This window comes from Procambarus clarkii, chromosome 44, assembly GCF_040958095.1.
Source record: "Procambarus clarkii isolate CNS0578487 chromosome 44, FALCON_Pclarkii_2.0, whole genome shotgun sequence".
Classification (NCBI taxonomy): Eukaryota; Metazoa; Arthropoda; class Malacostraca; order Decapoda; family Cambaridae; genus Procambarus; species Procambarus clarkii.
In genome coordinates this window covers 8,453,405-8,477,404 of record NC_091193.1, presented here as the reverse complement: position 1 = coordinate 8,477,404, position 24,000 = coordinate 8,453,405, and the positions used below count along the sequence as shown (strand labels likewise).

Genomic DNA, 24,000 nt, shown 5'->3' with positions numbered 1-24,000 from the left:
ATATGAAAGATTTCTAATTTGGGGAATTAACTTAGTCATCCTACGCTGGACACGTTCAAGTGAATTTATATCCATTCTATAATATGGCGACCAAAACTGAACTGCATAATCTAAATGGGGCCTAACTAGAGCAAGATATAGCTTGAGAACCACACCAGGTGTCTTGTTACTAACGCTGCGATTAATAAATCCAAGTGTCCGATTTGCCTTATTACGAACATTTATGCATTGATCCTTTTGTTTTAAATTCTTACTAATCATAACTCCCAGATCCCTTTCGCAATCCGACTTCGCAATCACAACACCATCTAGCTCGTATCTTGTAACTCTATCATCATTACCTAACCTCAGAACTTTACATTTATCAGCATTAAACTGCATCTGCCAATCCTTTGACCATTTTAAAACCCTATCTAGATCAACTTGAAGTGATAGTGAGTCCTCCTCCGAATTAATTTCCCTACCGATTTTCGTATCATCGGCAAATTTGCAAATGTTGCTACTCAAACCTGAATCTAAATCATTTATATATATATTATAAACAACAGAGGTCCCAGGACAGAGCCTTGAGGCACTCCACTTACAACATTTTCCCACTCTGACTTGATTCCATTTATACTAACTCTCTGTTTCCTTTGGTATAGCCATGCCCTAATCCAGCTTAATATAGCACCCCCAATACCATGAGACTCTATTTTTTTAATCAGTCTTTCATGTGGCACTGTATCAAAAGCTTTGCTAAAGTCAAGGTATACAACATCGCAATCCTTACCACTATCAACTGCCTCAACAATGCTAGAATAAAAAGATAACAAATTTGTTAAACATGAACGGCCATTTATAAAACCATGTTGCGACTCAATTATTAATTTATGTTTTTCAAGATGAAGACGAATTTTATTTGCTATTATAGATTCGAGTAACTTTCCCACAATAGACGTTAGGCTAATTGGTCGATAGTTAGACGCAAGTGATCTATCTCCTTTCTTAAAAACTGGTATCACATTAGCAACTTTCCAAAACTCTGGCACTCTGCCTGACTCTATTGATTTATTAAATATGGTTGACAGTGGGTCACAAAGCTCCTCTTTGCATTCTTTAAGCACCCTGGCAAACACTTCATCCGGCCCTGGGGATTTGTTTGGTTTGAGTTTTACTATTTGTTTAAGAACATCCTCCCTGGTAACTGCTAAACTCGTCAACCTGTCCTCGTCCCCACCCACATAGACTTGTTCGGCTGAAGGCATATTGTTAAGTTCCTCTTTAGTAAATACAGATACAAAATATTTATTAAAAATACTACTCATCTCTTCATCACTATCTGTTATTTGACCTGTCTCAGTTTTTAATGGACCTATCCTTTCCCTAGTCTTAGTACGATATAACTGAAAAAACCCTTTAGGATTTGTCTTTGCTTGCCCTGCTATGCGAACTTCATAGTTTTTTTTTGCTTTCCTTATCTCTTTTTTAACATTTCTAACCAGTTGTACGAATTCCTGTTCTAAAGTGACCTCCCCATTTTTAATCCTTTTGTACCAAGCTCTCTTTTTACCTATAAGGTTCTTCAAATTCTTTGTTATCCACTTTGGGTCATTAGTATTCGATCTATTCAATTTGTATGGTATACTACGTTCCTGTGCTTTGTTTAGAATATTCTTAAATAAGTTATATATTGAATCCACATCGAAATCCCCATTTAAGTCACCTATCGCTGGGTTCATGTCTCGCTCCAAGACCGGCCCACACCCCATACCCAAGCCTTTCCAATCAATTTGACCCAAAAAATTTCTTAGGCTATTAAAATCAGCTTTTCGAAAATCTGGCACTTTAACAGAATTTTCTCCTACTGGTCTATTCCATTCTATGCTAAATCTGATTTCTTTGTGATCACTGCTCCCTAGCTCACTCCCTATTTCGATGTCATTAATTTGCGTTTCCCTGTTAGTTAACACTAAATCTAAAATATTATTTTCCCGTGTTGGTTCCTTAATGTGTTGCGTAAGAAAGCAATCGTCAATTAATTCTAGAAAATCTTCTGCTTCACTATTCCCTGTTTTGTTCAACCAGTTTATTCCGCTAAAATTAAAGTCACCCATGACATAAATACTGTTAGATCTAGATGCTCTAGATATTTCATCCCATAGATGCTTTGCTTCCATTCTGTCTAAATTTGGTGGCCTATATATTACTCCTATTATAATATTATTAGCTTTTTCGTTTAATTCAATCCAAATAGTTTCTGTGTGTGGCTCTGTTTTGATTCCCTCTTTGAGACTACATTTCAAATTGTCCCTAACATATATGGCTACTCCACCTCCTCGTCTAATATATCTATCTGTGTGAAATAGTTTAAATCCATATATTTGATATTCAGCTAATAGTTCTCTATTTTCTACATTCATCCACGTTTCGGTAAGTGCAATAATATCTATTTTTTCTGTGCAGACAAGAGCATTTAATTCGTTAATTTTATTTCTTAGACTTCTACTGTTAGTGTAATATACCCTAAGTGAATTGTTATTTTGCGGACCTTCTCTTTCCCTGATCGTTTTGCCAATTCCTTTCTCCCACAAACACATACTTTTATTACCTCCTTCCTCCAAATCAATTCCCATACCTCTATCTACTAACAGTTTAAACCCAAACAAACACCTCTAACCACTTCTTCTAACGAGTTCGCAACAGCAACAACCCCAGCTCTCGATAGATGCACCCCATCACGAGCATACATTTCATTTCTTCCATAGAAGTGTTCCCAGTTGTCTATGAAAGATATTGCATTTGATTTGCAATATCTTTCCAGCCGGCAATTGACACCAAGTGCCCTCGATATCCATTCATTTCCCACTCCCTTTCTTGGAAGAATGCCACATATGATCGGGATTCCTCCCTTGCTCCTAACTAACTCTATGGCTGTTTTATACCTCTGAATCAGTTCCTCACTCCTGACTCGACCAACATCATTTCCTCCCACGCTAATGCAAATAATGGGATTGTTCCCATTACCAGCCATAATATCATTCATGTTGTTTATAATATCACCAATGCCAGCTCCGGGATAGCAAACCCTTAACCTGTTCCCCCTATCTCTAGCACAAAACGTTCTATCCAAATACCTTATCTGGGAATCTCCCACAACTAATGTTTGCTTAGGTACTTCCTTTACTTTCTGAGGGGCCTGCGCTTCCTTTCTCTTCGTTGCTTTCCCTTTTGCGCGATCCACAGTCTCTCCACAGCACTCGTCCTCCAAAACGTCAAATGAATTTGAAGTTGCTATGGCGTTTGAAGGCGGCTTTATCAAAGTCTTCTTAAGGCCCCTGTCTTTCGCAACTCTCCAAGACGAGGTCCCTTTACTGCTGGTCTCCTCCTTCGTTACTTCTCGTTGTTTTTTAAGCTGACGCACCTCCTCCCGCAGAGAGTCCAACTCTGTCCTCAGGGCTCCCACTAGAGTCACCAGGTCCTTCACTACAACTTCCATATTGCTATGATAATATAACAACACTCAGGAGCTCCGGTTAACACAACCTCTCACTGTGACTTCACCTGACCGACTGGTTGTAGGAGGAAAGGTTGTAGGAGGACAGGTTGTAGGAGGACAGGGGTGTAGGAGGACAGGGGTGTAGGAGGACAGGGGTGTAGGAGGACAGGTTGTAGGAGGACAGGTTGTAGGACAGGGGTGTAGGAGGACAGGTTGTAGGACAGGGGTGTAGGAGGAGAGGTTGTAGGAGGACAGGTTGTAGGAGGACAGGGGTGTAGGAGGACAGGTTGTAGGAGGACAGGTTGTAGGAGGACAGGTTGTAGGAGGACAGGTTGTAGGAGGGCAGGTTGTAGGAGGACAGGTTGTAGGAGGACAGGGTGTAGGAGGACAGGGTGTAGGAGGACAGGTTGTAGGAGGACAGGGTGTAGGAGGACAGAGTGTAGGAGGACAGGTTGTAGGAGGACAGGTTGTAAGACAGGGGTGTAGGAGGACAGGTTGTAGGAGGACAGGTTGTAAGACAGGGGTGTAGGACAAGTTGAGTTGAAAACGTTATATAAACACGCAATGGGCTCAGGTCCTGAATCCCCAAATTCATTTAGCTAATTGCAGAACACGAAACAATGGGTATAAATTGGATAAGTTTAGATTTAGGAAAGACTTGGGTAAATACTGGTTCAGTAACAGGGTTGTTGATTTGTGGAACCAATTGCCGCGTAACGTGGTGGAGGTGGTGTCCCTCGATTGTTTCAAGCGCGGGTTGGACAAGTATATGAGTGGGATTGAGTGGTTATAAATAGGAGCTGCCTCGTATGGGCCAATGGGCCTTCTGCAGTTGCCTTTGTTCTTATGTTCTTATAGGTAAAAAGAGAGCTTGGTACAAAAGGATTAAAAATGGGGAGGTCACTTTAGAACAGGAATTCGTACAACTGGTTAGAAATGTTAAAAAAAGAGATAAGGGAAAGCAAAAAGAAACTATGAAGTTCGCATAGCAGGGCAAGCAAAGACAAATCCTAAAGGGTTTTTTCAGTTATATCGTACTAAGACTAGGGAAAGGATAGGTCCATTAAAAACTGAGACAAGTCAAATAACAGATAGTGATGAAGAGATGAGTAGTATTTTTAATAAATATTTTGTATCTGTATATACTAAAGAGGAACTTAACAATATGCCTTCAGCCGAACAAGTCTATGTGGGTGGGGACGAGGACAGGTTGACGAGTTTAGCAGTTACCAGGGAGGATGTTCTTAAACAAATAGTAAAACTCAAACCAAACAAATCCCCAGGGCCGGATGAAGTGTTTGCCAGGGTGCTTAAAGAATGCAAAGAGGAGCTTTGTGACCCACTGTCAACCATATTTAATAAATCAATAGAGTCAGTGTTACGACCCTGGGTTCTCCAGTGGAAACCAGAGGTCAAAATTGAGCTATTAAACTTTCTGGTAGTACAGTTGAGTGCATCTCGAGCGGCAATTGTTTGTATCTTCCCTGCCAGACGTAAGACTATTATTGTTTCTCAAAGAGCATTTAAAGACTGAGCTGGGGGTTGATTATTAAATAATAACATAGGCACCAACTTTGCTCACTAATACTTTCTAATCATTTGTAAAGTAACAATACGTTGCATAGGGGAAGATCTTTAATGTGCTTAGCTGCACGATCAATTAGGCTCCTTCCGGCACCACGACATGGGAGGCCTAGCTGGTCGCTAAGAGGGCCTTCTCTGGCTGGCGTTCGTGCGGACGAGACCTACTCTGTGGCTGCACCCCTAATCTCCTCCCTTCTCCTCTTACTTATTTCCCTTACCTTAAGTTCCTGTACCCTTAAGTTAAGTATTGTATGATTTCTAAGTGTACCTACTCTGGTAGTAACGATTGGTGAGACCTGGGGATAGTATTTGCCAGTGTTTTGGGTACCCCTAAGTGTTGTGTTTTGTATTAGGGTCCCACGTGGTTTCACTACCCTAAGCTGCATCCAGCTTCAGTGCTTATCCAGTAGTACTTTACCCTAGCTTGTTATTAGTGTAAACCTTGTATCCTGCCTATGTGGACCAAGGCTTTTAACGTAAGATAGTGTGGTAAAGTTATTATTATTATTGTTATTGGTGTGAGTGTATATGGGGGGTTGTTAAGGGGTTAATAAATAAGTACATGAATTACAGAGTATCCCTTCTTCCTGTGTGGGAGCGCATTGATCAACCCTTAGACTAACATATATGGTCTAGTAGCAAGTTATTATTACTGTGGATAGTTTATTTTGGGGGCCGGGCCTTTTAGCTCTCCCATATTTGATACTCTTGTCTTCTAACTACCTTTACCCCTTAATAGTACCAGTACCCCATAGAAGCCCCACACACCATTATTTATAACAGGCAGAGTGCCAGAGTTTTGGAAAGTTGCTAATGTGATACCAGTTTTTAAGAAAGGAGATAGATCACTTGCACCGCCTGCCAACGTTGCAAGCACCGCCGGCCAACACGCGAGCCAGGAAGCGTAAAACTGGGAAACTGCGTCCCACAAGATCGGTGCAAACAGCTTCAACAAGGCAGATGACGAGCACGCCGCTGAACCCAAGGCACCGGACCTCGGAACGGCCCCGAGCGCCCCCACATCCTCCCCAAGCCAGTCCGAAGACAACTACAGGAGGGAAAAAAAGTGCAAGGCTGAAGCCAAAAGGCCACGGGCATGCAAGTCCTCGGCCACCTGCCCAGCCGAATGGGAGGGAACCTGCACATGGAGCTGTAGAACGCCAACATCCCGGAGAAGGGCAGGAGCAAACAAGCACTCATTGAGGTGCTCAAGGTCGCCCCCCAAGAACCTGAACCACCGTCGAGACCTCGCGCCACTCAAGCGTGCAGGAATGACAGAAAGAATGCCAAGCTTCCAAAGCAAAAATAGGACAGTCCGCCAGCCAGGACGACTGGTCCTGAGTTTTTCGGAACCTCGTAATCGACCCAGAAAGAGAACGAATTCCCAAACCTGAAAGACGACAGATCCATCACTGAGGCGTAATCCGGGTCACGCAGGAAGTAAGACGCCAGGGCTGCCTGCACCGCAGACGGTTGGATGCGGGAAGCCAAAAACCTCCGGAAAACGGAACCAACGCACCCGAGGGAACACGGAACTGAACCCGGGGAGGGGCAGACGCCAAATCCAACTCGTATGCAGAGTGGGGGAAAAGAGAACCCCACTCCATGTAACAATAAGTCCTGCTCCGAGGGTAGAAAAACCCAGGCAGGTACCAGCGGGGCCCAAGGCCCCTAAGTCTTGCAGAAACGCGCAGCGTTTCTGCCCGAAACGCTGCGCGTGCTAGTGGCTTTACAAGACTGTAATTACCATATTTGTATCCTCACATTCCTTATGTACATTTTTGTATATGCATAAATAAATAACAAATAAATAAATGTCAGCACCAAGATCTCCCTCCTCGGGACCCGGGGCTGAGTCATCAACCAGAGCACCTGCCCCTAAAGAAAAAGCCAGTGCAGCTAAGAAAGCCAAACAGAGGTGGGCCCACTGGTCAGACCCAGAGGCTTTGGCAGGGAGAGTGGACTCGAATGCCTTCGTCACCACACCAAAAGGGGCATTCCCTGAGACTCAAATCCATCTAAACCCTGCCCCGACTCCGAAACTCAGAAGCTTCGGGGCCAAAAACAGGAGGGGGGGGGGGGGCAAGGATGCACCACAACAGGGAGAGAGGAGGGAGTGTGGACTGAACCAAGGTCAAAGCGACCCCTACCCCCAAGTCCGGGTTAGCCAAAAGGCTAACCAATAAGCAAAACAGGGCAGCCTCAGGGCATCCGGGTGAGCAACCAACCTAGCGCGCTGCAACAACCTAAACCGAACATGCAATGCCTGCGCCGCCTGTACCCGTAGAACATCATTTTGAAATTGGGTAAACTGAGTCACAAGCAAGCAATAGAACATGCATGACTCGGGGTCGAAGGTGTCACCGACCCAACAGGCAGCGTGACGGAGGCAAAAACCATGAGGGTCACCCCTGAGTCAGGGGGACTGAACATCCCTCGAACTCGCACGAAGCGAGGGGGGACTCCGGGGACACATCCATCGGACCCACATACCCCCTTGGGGATTCCCAGGGTCCTGAGCGCTAAATGGAAACTCACGACCAGGTAATCCCAATCAGGGTACTGCTAACCGGCGCCCAAAACTACCAAACAACTGTCTAAAACTGAACCCCAGGGACGTGTACACTCACGAGGACCTAGCAGTGTGGGGGGGGGCACCACACGAGAACCGTGCACAGGCCAGGCACCAAAAAAGGGGGAAGCAAGGCAGACCCCCCCTCCTTACAAGGCAAAAACAAAAAGAAAAACAAATCCCTAGCAGAGGCAGACCCCGAGGAACTTGTGGAAGGGAACCCCAAGCTCCAAGGGCAGTACTTACAGGGCACCTAGGGACGAGAACCCTATAGGCACATGCAGCCTGAATATGTACTGTAGAATAACTCCTGGCTCTCGCACCCGGGAAGGCAGCCGCCACACTCAAAGCACTGTGCTGGAAACGATTGAGCCAAGCATACGACCTCCGCCTCTAGCATTAGCCTGAGAACTGACGGGTGGATAGCCGGCGTAGGGGGTCTGGGGCTCCCCCTTGCCCCTCCCGGGTAAGAGGGGAGCGGCGCAGACAGCGGCGCGGCGACGTGTGACGTCATGCTCTGATTGATTGATGAAGATTAAGCCACCCAAAAGGTGGCACGGGCATGAATCAGCCCGTCCTCCAAACAAAGATCTAAAAGTGATTCCATGCACCCACCAAACCCCCTGTTTATGAATGAAAAGCGGTTTACACACGACTCACAACTGCTGACGTTCGAACATATCCGGAACAAGTGCTTCACTGACGAATTTTGTTCGAACCACAACGCTATAAATGCTTCACCCACGTACTATAAATACAAATAATTGCCAATAGAACCTAAACACCTGACCTAACCTATCCTATGCCTATATATACACAATATGCTAATATATTATAATATTAATTTATACTTGCGAAAATTCCCGTTTTGAATGAACAGCATGTTAAAATTTATGAATGCGTCTGTGGGGTTGACTGCTGAATGTAATGGACTTGAGTCGAGGACGGGTTGCATGAATAGCCCGTAAGTGGTGGCCCTTTTGAACCATTACCAGTATCAAGAGCTGGTACTGGAGATCTGTGGAGGCGCGACTGCACCCTGCGTGACGGGAGATGTCTCCCGTACATCATGCTCGTTTGCTCGTTTCTTTTAGGGGAGTTCTATCCACTTGTTCGACTTTTGGTAGCAATATTTTCACCAGAATAAGGGTTTATTTTGGGATGCTTACCTTTCTGGGGGCCTGACCCACTCGATGGCAGACATAAAATGCTTGACTTGAGAATGGTCCAGGACGGACCGAAACGTCGTCGTCCCTTCAATTTCTAGTGTGTGGTCTGGTCAACATAAAATGCTTCTAACCACATGGGGGTTTCTATAAGCCATTGCTCCCCATGCCTCTCTGAGGGGGCCAGGTTCTGGCTCGTGGTCCCCGGTAGGCCCACAGAACTCCATACACATGACTGATGCCAAAGTCTGCCACTAGCATATCAGCCTAGTAAGCTCCGAGGGGCTGAACGGGCTCCCCCCAGAAAAGTTGTTATTATATATCTCGCCATGGGTCCCAAGAAAGCCAGTGGTAAGGTTCAAGGCAAGAAATCACATGTGAGAATGACCATAGAAGAAAACAAGAGATCATTCCTAAGAATGAAAATGGTACTCGTGTTGTTGAACTAGCTAGGCAGTACAACAAATCCATGTCAATGATATGCACTGTACTTGCCAAGAAAGAGGACATTATGAGTGCTAAAGTGGCAAAAGGCGTATCAACAATCACGAAACAAAGACCACAAATACTTGAGGATGTGGAAAAGTTGTTATTAATTTGGATACACAACAACTAGTTAGAGGGGTGATAGTGTTTCAGAGGCCATCATTTGTGAGAAAGCCAGGGTATTGCACGAAGACCTTGTAAAGAGAACCCCTGGAATGAGTGCAGATACAAAAGACTTTAAGGCACGCAGGAGATGGTTTGACAAATTTAGAAAAAGAAGTGGTATTCATAGTATTGTGAGGCATGGGTAGGCTGCCAGCTCAGACAGACCAGAGGCTGAAAGATTTATTGAAGAATTTAAAGATTTTGTAGAGGATGAGGGATACCTACCGCAACAAACGTTTAATTGTGATGAGACAGGATTGTTCTGGAAAAGATTGCCTAAGAAGACGTACATTACCAAGGAGGAGAAATCATTGACCAGACACAAGCCTATGAAAGATAGGTTTACGCTTGTGCTGTGTGGAAATGCTAGTGGCGATTTAAAAATTAAACCCTTGCTTGTGTATCATTTTGAAAATCCAAGGGTTTTCAAAAAGTATAGTGTGCAGAAAAAAACAAGTGTGTGTGATGTTGAGGGCTAATAATAAGGCATGGGTGACTAGAATCTTTTTTACGGAGTGGGTGAATGATGTGGTGTGCCCTGCCATACAAAAATATCTGCAGGAGAAAAGTTTGCCACTCAAGGCCCTACTTCTCCTCGACAATGCTCCTGCTCATCTTCTAGGCATAAAAGATGCATTGAACAGATTTAATTTTCTCACAATAAAGTTCCTTCCTCCTAACACCACTCCTCTAATTCAGCCTATGGACCAGAATATCATAGCTAATTTTAAGAAACTTTATGAAAAGGCATTTTCCGGAAATATTTTGAAGTGACTGAAGCCACAAACCTCACCCTTCTGGAAACACATTTTAACATTTGTAGCGCTTTAAAACTCGTTGACAAAGCCTGGCAAGAAGTGACTCAAAGAACCCTGATCTCTGGCTGGAGAAAATTGTGGCCTGAATGTGTGTCATAACTAGACTTTGAGGGGTTTGAGCCTGTAAATTAAGTGCCTATTGTTGAGAAAATTGTTGCTCTGGGCCGGAAAATGGGCTTGGAATTGGATGGTGCTGATGTGGAAGAGTTGGTGGAAGAACACAACGAAGAACTGACCACCGAAGAACTCCAAGCCCTTGAAAAGGAGCAGCAACAAGAGGCAGCTGAGGATATTTCTTCAGAGGAGGATGAGGCAGAAGAGAATATCCCTACCTCAACAATTAGGAAGTGATGTCAGATGTGGGAAGAAATGCAAATTTTTATTGAAAAGACTCGCCCAGAGAAAGCTGTAGTAGGCCGTTGCGAAGAAGGGAAAAACAATCTTCAATTGATCATTTCGTTGTGAGAAAATCAAGCAGTGAGCCACAACCAGGACCACGTGGTATGTAGGCAAAACAAATCCACAAGGGCCGTGACGAGGATTCGAACAGACGTCCAAGATTTGGACATCGGTTCGGCCCTTGTGGATTTGTTCATATGATGCATCATGCTATTGTGATTTCTGTGTGTAATGAAGTAAGGGCAAAGAGGTAGAATGGCCTATTGACATAGCTCGAGTGCATGGGAAAATTGTGTAAAATCCTGGTTTGTGTCTCGGAGAGGCTGCAGGATCCAAGTAAATTCAGTACAATTTCTGGTTGCAATTCTTATACCATGTCGTAGCTCAGTTGATTAAGGGAGTGTCTGGGATGCTCTTGGATGTCGGTTCGAATCCTCGTCATGGCCCTTGTGGATTTGTTCATATGATGCATCACGCTATTGTGATTTGTGTGTGTAATGTAGGCAAAACGTGCCAGAGAGTACACTAAAGAAAAATCTTCACTGCCTGATGTTATCATGGAAGGAGACTCCCCTTCCAAACAGTAACACCTCTCCTCCTCTCCCCTCCTCACCATCTTCCATACGCCAACAGGCGTCATCAGCAAGGGTAAGTAATAACTTGAACATACATTTGTAGTGTAGATTTGGGTGAATTAGGTCTCAAATTTACTTTGAAGTGAAGTTTTTTGGGGAGTCAGGAACGGATTAATTCATTTCCCATTATTTCTTATGGGCAAATTTGCTCTGGTTTACGAACCGTCTCCAGGAACAGATTAAATTCTTAAACCGAGGTACCCCTGTACTTGATTTAGTGATGGATGCACACATTCACCTATATTAAGCAATGAATTTGACATAGAGTATTGTTTTATTGACATACCTGTAAGTCCTCAGTCACATCGAATAACTAACATTGTGATATTTTTAGCTTCTTTTATCGCTGAAATAAAGTCGTTTTGGAGAGAATGACTTTACGTTAGGTTAGGTTTCGTAAACATAAGTTTGCAGTTTGAAATTATGACTTTTTATGCCAAAAATACGCCAAATAGTGAAAATGGCGATGGGTCACACTTTACTTAATACCCCCTGCAGTTTTCAAAATATCGGAAATAACGCAAATCAGACTCTCGAGCATTATTTGGAGTCGAAGTCTGGCTCACTGCACATATTTGCAGTTTGAAATTATGACTTTTTATACCGAAAATATGCAATTACTGAAAACGGCGATGGGTCACATTTTGCCTAATACCCCCTGCAGTTTTCAAAATATCGGAAATATCGCAAACCTGACTCATGAGCGTTATTTTGAAGCCGAATTCTGACTCACTGCACATATTTGCAATTTGAAATTACGATTTTTTATACCGAAAATATGCAAATTAGTGAAAACGGCGACTGCTCAGATTTTGTAAAAATTGGCCCATTTTCAAAATACGGCCATCTGGCCGGCTGGCTGTCTGTCTGGCTGACCTGCTGGTCGGTTGACTGGCTGGATTGCCCATTCAAATATGACGAAAAAGGCACAGAACCCGTTCGGACTTAATTAATGAAAAAGTAGCATAACCCATTCAAATATGACAAAAAAGACACGTGCTTTTTTCATAAAAAGGCACATGTGCACATAAAAAGGCCCATTATAAAACATAAAACTCCAAATATGTGCAATCACCCTGAATTCTGCTAAAAAATACCCAAGAGTCATATTTCCAATAGTCATCGTATTTTGAAAACTGCAGGTCAATTTGGGCAAAATATGACCAATTGCAGTTTTCCTTAATTTGCATATTTGTGTTGTATAAGTAATTAATCATCAAAATAAGGCATCAAGCCAGGGAGGCTATGTAGCACTATCAAATGCGTGGGATATTCAAAAGGCGCTAAATATTACTAAGGATGCCAATACGACAACAAAAGCGCAACAGGCGAACGTCAAAGGCATCCGATTCACCAAGGATTCTATCAAGGGACCAGTGACGGACAGCCCAACAGCAGTCAGCATTCTACCGGGGAATGCGCTTCTGCGTGCCCCGGGAGGAAGAGCGAGGAACAGAGCAGAGACAGCATCAAAAACTGCGTCATGAAAGAGAACTCAGAGGAGAGGCAGATCAGAGAGGTCGGAAAGAGTACCACATAAGGTGAACAGGTTCCAGTCAGCCTTGGCAAATTGCCCTCTAGGGAAAGAGAAGGGAGGGTGAAAAGAGAAAGTTGACAAGGATGAGGAAATGGTCACCATTATGTAGGTCATCAAGAACCCGCCAGGTAAGACAAAATAAAGAGAAATGAGCAGAGAGAAAGATCAAATCTGGAAAGGGTGGGAATGCGGGAGTCAATATGAGTGGGCTCTCACGAATTCAGAAGAGACATGGAAGAGGAGACAAATGGTTCAAAAAGGCGGCTCCATGTGTTCGTCAGAATACCTGGAGCATACCTGCTGGCATACCTTCCCCAGAAAGTATGCCAGCAGTTAAAATAACCAAAAAGGAGCACAAGCTCTGGTAAGGAATCCAACAGGTTTTAAGATCAGGAAGAGAAAGCGGGAGATTTGTGGGGAGATAAATGGAACAGACTGTATACAACTTGCTCATAGATACGGATCACATAACACTGAATGGACGACTGGAAAAGTAGGGGGACAAAGGGAATATTATGACAGATCAAGAGAGCAGTAGTTATGGGCCCCAGCAAAAGCTGGAGGAAAAGAGAGAAAAGAATAACTACAGAAGCGACCAGGACGAGCGCCAAACATCGGCTCCTGGAGACAAACACAAAGCTGGGCTCGAACAGACGGTGAGGAGGGCAAATAGACAGAGAAGAGGGCTGTGAAGGAGTGGGGCAAGAAGGGAAAGAGGGCACAGGAGACAAGGAATACCTGGAAGGAAGGAAGGAAACACCAGACAAGAGAATCTGGAGGAAGACCCTCTGGCCAAGAAGGCAAAGGAGCAGACAAGGTGGTGAAGGTATCGGGGTCCAAGGCCTCAAAACGGTTGTGAAACTGAGAAAGCTGGAGAGGGCAAAAAGAGGAACACAATACATGAGCATAAGACATGCCAGAGGAAGAGGGAAGACTGTGAACCTGGTATCGCACCTCAGAAAAAGAAAAATGATCACGATGTTTCAAATTGAGGATGGCTTCTTCAAATTTGTAGTGCACACATGTGCGAGAGAAGGTAGGGTGGGCATCATCGCAATTGATGCAGAGAGCTTCGGAGGAAGGGCACTCCGTCTTAGAATGACCCGAGGTTCCACACAAGGGGCAAATACACACACACTTCACTTGTACACCTGAAGGGACCATGCCCAAATCTCCAGCACCTGCTGCAGAGGCGAGGAGAGGGGATGTACTCCTGAATGAAGCATCTGGCAACAGCAAGAACGACTGAAGATGGAAGGGACCTACTATCAAACGTAACCTTCAAAATGCGAAGAGGCTGACAACGACCACGATGGGGTAGAGTACAGGTATCTATCTGAAGGACAGAATGGCCTTGGGCCTCAAGGATATACGTAATAGCCTCGTGACAGTCTTTCAGTTCCGTGTCACAACATGGTGCGGGAGAAGAACTGCGCCAATGCTGGCATTCAACCGGACATTTTTGGATATTTGAACAAGGGGTCACCCCAATGCAGGACAATGAAGCCAAGCAGTCACCCGCTTCCTGAGAAGGGTTGCAACAACACGGGTACCAGTAAAGGTGGGGTTAAAGGTGACAAACGTATCCACCAAATTAACAAGGTATTTATGGAGGAATAAATCATCATTACAAGTAGGGTCAACATGACTAAGATCAAAATACTTAGTCCACGGAGCAGGACCAAAGGCTGGAAAGGAGGAGTTGGGAAGGAATCGTGCGAGTGCAGAGGTGACTGCGCCGAGCACCCTTGGTAAGAGAGGGGGTAAAAGGTACAGTTGTGACAATGAGAGATGGAACCATGTCAGGTGATGATGAGGTCACCACTGAGGACTTGGGGCTCAACCCCGCCACAGAGATGGGAGGGGAGCAGAGTGTGTTAGTTCGAAAAGTCAAAGAAGTAGCATTGTCAGGACCCAACGTAGTAGGGGCTACAGAGCCTTCCAGCACAGTAAGACTTGGGGGGCCTGGTCGCCTACCCCACTAGTCTGAGAAGTTAAAGGAGGGTCAGATAAAAAGTCATAAAAACAAAAATTCATCCACGAATAAGCCCCTATACTCACCATGGAGCCACAATTAGAGGATAGGACACCCGACAAGATGGGCCCCCCAGGGGTGCATCATAGATATACACCCTGCAATTATCACCTTAAGAGCCGTCAGTCCATTGAGATCGGGCTCAACAATGAAGGTAAAGTTTGACAACAAAAAGCGTCCCCTCGCTCAACAACCTCAGGTACCACAGTTCTATGGGTGAATGCGTGTGCATCTGCATACACATGGTGACAAAACAAAAGAAAACATCAGAAAGAACATTCAAGAATGATAAAAAATCAGCAGGTAGGAAACAATCTGAAAGGAGAAGAGATGGGGAGGAAAACTTAACATGAGGAAGAGGGAAAAACTACCAGCAAAACTGGAAAGGACAGCAGCAGGAGCACAAGGCTTCAAAAGGACAGAGGACAAGCCGTCCTAAAGAGCATCACACTCCGGCAGCCGCCCACTAAGCCCCCCTCACGACGACAATGGTCTGGAAAGGGAGGGGTGTGTTGTATAAAAAGAACCAAGAATTATTTCAGAACAATTCATTACAGTAAAAACTAAAGAAATATTATCTAATATTATAACAAATACAAATCTCTTAAAAACTGTATGTACAGGCTGAAGATTGTAGTTTCCTGCAAAAAAATTTTTATTTTATTTTTACTACCTGGCAGCCTACATACTGTGCCTGTATGCCCCAAGTGTAGCCTCCAAGCCTGGTCAACTAAAATAAACCATGTGGTCTCGACCCAAACATTTCCTTAAATAACTTTTTTATTTTTATAATTTTTTGCAAACACTATGTCTAGTAGCAGCAGTAATCATTCTGGGGGTGTTAGGAGGAAGAAGGTTCTGCTAACCATTAAAGATAAGTTATGCATTATAGAACTCTGAAAATGGTTAATCGGCTATGAGTGTTGTCAAGGAATTTTGTATAGGTGCTAGTAGTGTGATTTAAACAAACAAAAAGATGAATTCATGAAATACATAGCAACCAGTGAGGGTGAGGGTGCAAAGCTGTAATAGAGGGTGCAATAAAAAAAAAAATGAAGCCTCACTAGAAAACCAAGACTTCTGCCAGTGAAACTTCAGCAACTGTCAGTCAAAATTGACTTTGCTAAGCTCATGTACTGTACATGTAATGTCATGTATTTTAGTGTTATGTTAAGTTAGGTTACATAGAATTTCAAGACTTATTTATTTGAAGATTTACATTACTGTCCAGTACTGTATGCAGCATCAGTCAAAAACACGAACTACGTAAGCTGAAGTTTGTTTTAAATTACAGTACTGTACTGGTATATTTTTTAATTGTAGTGTGTGGGGTAATTCAAATGATGGTTGTAGTACAAAAAATTACAAATATATTAACTTTTGGAATTCCCCAGTAAAAATTCTGATCTGCATATCTAGCTTATCCGGCAGGGAATCCTTCCTACATTATTCAGAAAAGTGAGCTTAGATAGTAGGTCGAATTCCCACCTCACATTATCCAGAACGATAAGTGACATCTCGTACTATTATTATACGTTTTGTTTGAACAAATATGTAAAAGCAACATAGCCATTACAACATATCTAATCTAGTACTGACTTGAAGGCTTTAAACCTTTGTCTTAGTAATATTTCCACTTCACTAAGGTAAATAAAATATTTACAAGGTAATAATGAATTTTATTGAGAAAATCTGTAGGAGCCATTACGGGGATTCAAGCCTGCTCTCTTCGTACTCCCAACTTTTCATTGATACATCACGATAATGTGATTTCATTGTGCATGTGACAAGAAGTTTATTTGTAACAAGCTCCCTTGTAAACATACTACACATTTTTGGTTCAACAGTTCAGCATATTGTACCAACTATGACCGTTATGTTAAACAATTTAACTAAGTAATCAAATTAAATTAAAATATCCCAGTATTACAAAGACGACCCCTAAAAAAAAAAAAAAAAAAAAAAATAATTCATTCATTTTACTTGGACATTTGCCAGAGTCTGTGATACAACAATTCCCTTTCCTGCAACAGTAAACGGAATGCCCTTATACACAGCTACTTTGTTAGCATCAGTTTTCAAGTCTGGAGCACAAGTTTCAAATATTTTCTTCTTAGGATTCAGCACAGAGTCTGGGTTTCTGGTATAACCTTCAAATTCCACAAGATCACCAGGTTGGCTGCCTTCTGGTGGTGTCAGAATCTCCACCTGAGAAATTGCAACACAGTAAATAAGAACAGGTTATTGTGTATTAATAAATCAAACATTTTCCACTAAGCGTTTAGGGAGAGTTAATGGCTATAAATACAAATACATTACTCCATAAATTTATCTAGCTACATGATAAAACCACTTTTAGAAAGATTAAAATCCAACAAGGCAAACTTCAAACTCGTTAAACTTCTACATAACTATAAACTTGTTTTTCTACAATACATACTTAAATACATTAACAACAGTATAGACAATTATCAAAAGAAAACACTTGGCCCAGAAGACTATAAAGTATTGTCTGTCTCTGAATATTTAAGGGTCCCAAGATATCACAGGATGCCAATATGAGAGCAGAAAGACAATAAAATTTATTCACAGATGATTGTATCAAAAGATACGACTCAAAAAACCAGCGTTGAATGTAATGAAACGCCATTTTCTGGGTGAGACCCGGAGGCTCCCAGGAGCTTTACCAGGCTGATATGCTAATGTCAGACTTTGGCATCAGTCATGTGTATGGAGTTCTAGGGCCTACCGGGGACCACGGCCAGAACCTGGCCCCCTCAGAGAGGCAAGGGGAGCAATGGCCTATAGAAACCCCCGTGTGGTTGGAAGCATTCTATGTCTGCCATTGACCGGGTCAAGCATCCAGAAAGGTAAGCATTCCAAAACACACCCTTATTCTGGTAAAAATTGCTACCTAAAGCCGAACTAGTGGATAGAACTCCCAACAGAAAACAAGCAAACTAGTATGACATCACACGTCACCGAGCCGCTGTCTGCGCAGCTCCCCCCTCCCCGGGAGGGGAAAGGGGAAGCCCCAGACCTCCCACGCCGGCTATCCACCCATCAGATCTGAAGCTGGATGTGAAAACACGTAAAAAACCGCCGACCGGAGGGAGGGAGGGTTGCCGGGGAGCCTCCGGGTCTCACCCAGAAAATGGCGTTTCATTACATTCAACGCTGGTTTTCTGGGGGGAGCCCCGCCGGCTCCCCGGAGCTAACTACCCACAGAGGAAGGTCAAAGGGACGGAACCGGGAGGCGGACACCATGCACCCCCCACAGAAGCGAGACAACCGGCAGCAAACGCCAACCCAAGGCGCCACAGCCCCGAAAAAGTCCCGGGAACAACACGAGAACAATGAGCAGCAAGGCCCCCGTACGAACACCAGAGATCCATGCCCGAAAGACCGCAAGGACATATTGCCCAGACGGCAGTGAGAGCAGCGAAGCCACGAACGCCACCGGCATGAGGGAAGAACACAGGCAGCTTAGCCGCAAGAACACGGCTGACAACCTGGGACACCATCACCCGCGAACCGGGAAGAACAGAACCGGATCAATGCAAAACGCGCCCCGGACACAGATGCCGAGGCACGCAAACAACAGCGGAGGGCCGCCACTTAACACAAAACACGACACACACCCGGCCCGACCAACGAAGCACCAACAAACCATGGACCCCTCCAGAACGCAGCAGCCCCACCCCGTGCCAGAAAAGATGGAGACTGCTGCCACCGAACAACCAAAACGCTAAAACCGAAGGAGCAAGAAAACTCAGCGACCCGACCCCCAGAGGCAAATGCCAAAAGGAAAAAGAGCCGACGAAAAAGTAAACCAGAACCGAAGGGGCACTACCAACCGAGGAGAAGACAGAGCACGCTGACCAGAGACCAGGATGGTGCAAGCGGCGCACGAACAGGCCGGAGGTGAAACGGCGCACGAGACAGCTTACTAACGGTGCAGAAGCAACACCAAGACCGAAAGCAAGCCGAAGCGCCTCCGCCAGCGCCGCACGAAAAGCGGCGACAGTATGTGGCAAGACGACGGCCCCCAACCCTCACCAGAAAACCAAGCCGCCGCTAACAAGAGTAACCACCTAAGAAGGAACAGGAAAAGGAAGGACTGCCAAAATACCCCATACTGCCGCCAAGAGAAGTACGCAGGTGGGACACCTACCACGAAGCCACCCGACCACCAACCGGAGGCGAGACCGCGAGGCAGAACGTAAGCAGCCCCAACAAGGCCCCTCCGAGCCCAGGAAAAGGCGGAGCCGCGGGAAGATCTCGGGCGCAACCACCAAAAACCCAGGTGGCACAAGGAGATGAAACGTCTGCCGAACAGAAAAACTCCCCAAAGCAAGCAAGCCCGCCAGGAGTTCAGAAGCGAAGGGTCCGATGCGAGACATCGCAAGACCCCGAAAAACCAACCGGCAGGGCAAGCTAGGAAACCAAAGAAGGCATAAGGGTTGCCGCCAGAAACAGTACCCGAACCAAGGGGTACGAGCAACTGCAACAGACCGAGACAAAGAAGCACACCACAGGACACAGGCTGAAAAAAAATGCCCAAGAAGCCAAGAAACACACGCAGAACACCCCTGCGGCAGAGGAGGAAACAAGGGAATGCACAAGGAAATGAAGCAGCAGAAAACCGGCCACCCCCCCCAACATAGCAGCAAGTGCAGGCAAAACTGACCAAAGGAGATGCCAGGAAAACGACTGGGGAGAGGCAGGATGAAAGAGCTGAAGCACAAAACCCCCGGGAAAAAAACCAGGGGTGGACAATCAGGCAGGGACAGAAAAACCCCACGCACATGAGAGGGCCAAGCCAGGGACCCGAAGACCACGAAAAACAACAAGCAAACCCCCATACGCAAACCCTAGGCACAAAACTGTAGCAAAGTGCCACACCACAACCGGACACAAGAACAAGGACTCGCCACCGCGAAACACAGTACCAATGCACACGTGCAGCAGCAGCAACAACAGGCACCACCGCAACATGCAACATGTAAATAGAAACTCGCTTCTGCAAAGGCAGAGAACGGAGCAGGCAGACCCCAGACAGGGCCAATGGAGACACGACAGAACCCAGCAGGCCCAGAAACCTGCACACCAGGCGACTGACGGCGGAGAACCCCGCTCGATACCTGCTGGATGGGGTACTGGGAGCTCATTTACACCCCAAGCCCAGCCCGAGGCTAGGCTAGACCGGCCAGAGGGTGGCCCACCAGGCAGCTGCTTGGAGCAGCCCACAGGCCCACATACCCCCCACAACCAGGATGGGCCAGAACATCTATTTGAAAACAGGCTAGTGTGCCCCGGAAGTCCACGGACGTACCAGCAATAAGGCGTATGCTCGCAAGTAGGTCGTGTAACAACCGCAGACCTCTGATGGTTATACAGTGTTCCCCGATTGTGCCTATAGCACCACTGCACTCCACTGGTACTATCCCGCATGTTCTACCAGATAGGCAGGACCCAAGAGCCAGAGCTCAAACCCTGCAAGCACAGCCAGGAGCCTTACCAGGTGAGTACATAACCAGCACCACAACCCACACACACCTCATAACACGAAAAAAGGTGGGTCCCCTGAATGACTCTAGCATGGGTTTGACATGCACATGAGTGGGACAGGAAGGGTGGAAAAAGGGACAGTCACTGGTGTGTGAACGGTCTCAGTCGTACAAAAATATACCTAAATAAAGTCAGGTACTGTATATAAACAACACCGCATCCAGCGCCCGGCCAAAAGACGCCAGACCGCAGAAACTCGCCTGTCGAACGGAGGCACGAACGTGACACGACTCAACCGTGCCCAGAAGAACCTGGGAGCACCGCCAGGTGAAGACGCCAGAGCCGGACCCACAGGAGAGCAGGGTAGAGGCGAAGGAGGTGCCCCACACCCATGACACAGGGAAAACCTCGGCATCCTCCCCACAACTGGAAACCAGGACACCCCCGGAGCGAAGGGGCACATACCGCAGCAAGGGAGAAGAGCGAGAGGCGAAGCACTTGAGCAAAAAGGGCGCAAAACACCAGCACTGGAACACACCGCCCAGACCAAAACAGACTCCACAGCGTATGCGCATGACACGCTGGCCGAACCGCACAACCCTCTCTGCGGGAAGGCGCCAACCAGGACTACTGCACTAGAAAAGTAGCCAAAAGAGGAAGCAGGAACAATAAAACCGGCCAGCGAAGCGAAAACAGAGCCCAAAAAGGTACCCAACCAGCCCACAAGTAGCCCAACCGGCCCACAAGTAGAACAACAGGGCCACAAGTAGAACAACAGGGCCACAAGTAGAACAACAGGGCCACAAGTAGAACAACAGGGCCACAAGTAGCCCAAACCGGGCCACTGGCCACAAACAGCCCAACCGGACTACAAGTAGCCCAAACCGGCAACATGGACGAGGAGCCGACAGACGTTACAATAATGCGGGAAGTAGCGAAAACCTTCCCGAACCCTCGAGAACACAGAAGCCAACAATAGTCCCGAAGGCAAACAAAAGCGCAGGCGCACCCGAGACCAGAAGTCACGTAGAACCCCAAGAACAGGGAAACATGACGAAAACACCGTCCCAAGAAAGGGTGGGGGGAAGCATTCACCCACAGGACGGAACCAACCAACTCAAAGGCCAAGGAACCGAGCCCGAGGAGGGGCCGACGCCCAACAGCACGTACGGCGAGTGGGGAGGAAAGGCCCCACTCCGCGTAACCACAAGCCCCGCCTAAAGGGGGAGAAAAAAAAAAAAACACGGGGTCCTACGGGGCCAAGGGCTCCCCCAAGTCAGCCCCTCCCCAGCCCCAGGAACCGACACGACAGGCCCTGGGGCCGAACCATCCCCCCAAAGCCCTGGCCATACCAGAAAACCGGGGCAGCCGCGAAAACACTAAGGAAGGGAGCCCACTGGCAGACTCTTACAACACGGCTGGAGGAACAGGCTCAAATGCCCCCGTCACAACCCCGGAAGGGGAATTCCCCGAGACTGCCCGAGTCTCAATACCATCAAACCCCGCCCCGAACCTACAGACGGTAAGGAACCGGATGCAGGCAGGAAGGGGATCCAGGGGAAAGACAAGGGGGCGTGGAAGGAACCGAAGCAACCAACACCCCCAAGTCCCAACACGAACCAAAACGGGGCAGCCCCGGGGCTCCCGGGGAGGAAACCACGAGAGCGTTGCCACCACCAAGGCTCAAAGTGCAACGCCCCTGCTGCCCGGACCCACTTAGTCAGCACAACTGGGTAACCGAGCCACAACGAGCAACAAAACTCGCAGGACTCCGGGTCGAAGGTGTCACTGACCCCATAGGCAGCAGACGGAGGCAAAACAGAGAGTCACCCAGAGACAAAGGGCGAGAGCATCCCTCAAACTCGCTTCCAGCGAGTTTGAGGATCACTGGGGTTGGATCAACCCAGGATCAACCCAGGTTGCTGGGATGATCCTGGGTGACCCCAGGATCCCTCTGGGGTCACATCCATCGGACCCACGTGCCCCCAGGGGTTTCCCAGGGTCCCGAGCGTTTACTATAAGAGGACTCGCGCTCAGGTAATCCCAGACTGGGTACTGCTAACCGGCGTCCAAAGCTACCAAACAACTTTCTAAGAGCTGAACCCCCGGGACGTGTACACTCACAGGGACCTAGCAAGGGGTACCACCAGAAAATACTCAGAACACAAGGGACACAAGGGGCAAGAACGAAGGCAGACCCCCCACCAGGTAGATAAACAAAAAGAAAAAGAAAACCCCACAAGAGGACAACGTACCCAAGCGGAACAGAGCCGGCCGCCATGATTGGTAAAGACAAACTGCACAGTACTCTGCGACCCACCAGTGCAAAACTGCCCCTTACCCTAAGGCGAACAAGGGAGACAGAACACCCGAGCACACAGAGCAGCTGAAAACCAAGCAGTAAACGGCCTAGCAGGGGCAGGACCCAAGGAACTTGTGGAAGGTGGCCCCAAGCCCCAAGGGCAGTACTTACATGGCACCTAGGGAAGGGAACCCTAGGCGCATGCAGCCCGAGTACTGGAGAATCACTCCCGGCTCACGCACCACCTAGAAAACAGACACCACACTCTAGGTACAGTGCTGAAACAACCACTTCAGCCGGAGCACATAACCGGTGCCTATAGCATCAGCCGAAGAACTGATGGGTGGATAGCCGGCGTGGGAGGTCTGGGGCTCCCCCTTCCCCCTCCCGGGGAGGGGGGAGCTGCGCAGACAGCGGCGCGGTGACATGTGACATCATACTAGTTTGCTTGTTTTCTGTTGGGAGTTCTATCCACTAGTTCGGCTTTAGGTAGCAATTTTCACCAGAATAGGGGTTTGTTTTGGAATGCTTACCTTTCTGGATGCTTGACCCGGCCGATGGCAGACATAGAATGCTTCCAACCACACGGGGTTTCTATAGGCCATTGCTCCCCTTGCCTCTCTAAGGGGGCCAGGTTCTGGCCGTGGTCCCCGGTAGGCCCTAAAACTCCATACACATGACTGATGCCAAAGTCTGACATTAGCATATAAGCCTGGTAAAGCCCGGGGAGCCGACGGGGCTCCCCCCAGAAAAACAACAGGAAAGCAAAACTGTGATACTCCTAAAAATCAGGACATTCTATAGAGCGAGCGAATGTTAGCAGAACACTACAGGTTTGACTGCAAGATATATGTAAGTATGTTCCATTACACTAATATTTCTATGGTTTGACCCCTTGCCACATGGTCGATGGTAAATGGTCAATCCCTCTTGGAGCCCTAGTCGCAAAGTGTTAGATGTTTATACTCTATTTAGTTTTCCCAAGTTATTTTTAGTTATAATTATGATTTTTTTTTCGTGTGAAAATGTTTGAAAATGAATGCTCATGAGCAGTGATTGTTAAACTTTTTCCCTGAGCTTACTGATAAAGTGCCATACTACATGGAGTCATCAATTGCAGAGTTCTTGTTGCATACCAGGCCAGAACCTGGCCCCCTGTGAGAGGCACAGGAGGTAATGGCCCAAGAATACTTTACATTTAAAGTTTATCATCTCTGCCATCGACCAGGGAAGACATTCAGAAAAGTAGGCATCTCAAAACAAACCACTGCATAGTTTAATACAAGACAAAACCACAGTATCAAAACAACTC

At 46.4% G+C, this 24,000-nt stretch overlaps 1 protein-coding gene across 1 annotated transcript in view; it reads right to left on the bottom strand.

The window, feature by feature from the left end:
* Positions 1-16,539: 16,539 nt before the first annotated feature.
* AIMP1 (aaRS-interacting multifunctional protein 1) overlaps positions 16,540-24,000 on the bottom strand; it is a 32,075-nt gene continuing 24,614 nt past the window's right edge. The window contains exon 6 of the mRNA XM_045725621.2: positions 16,540-17,083. Coding sequence (XP_045581577.2) covers positions 16,850-17,083 — 234 coding nt within the window. The 3' untranslated portion in view covers positions 16,540-16,849. The remainder of the gene's footprint in view (positions 17,084-24,000) is intronic.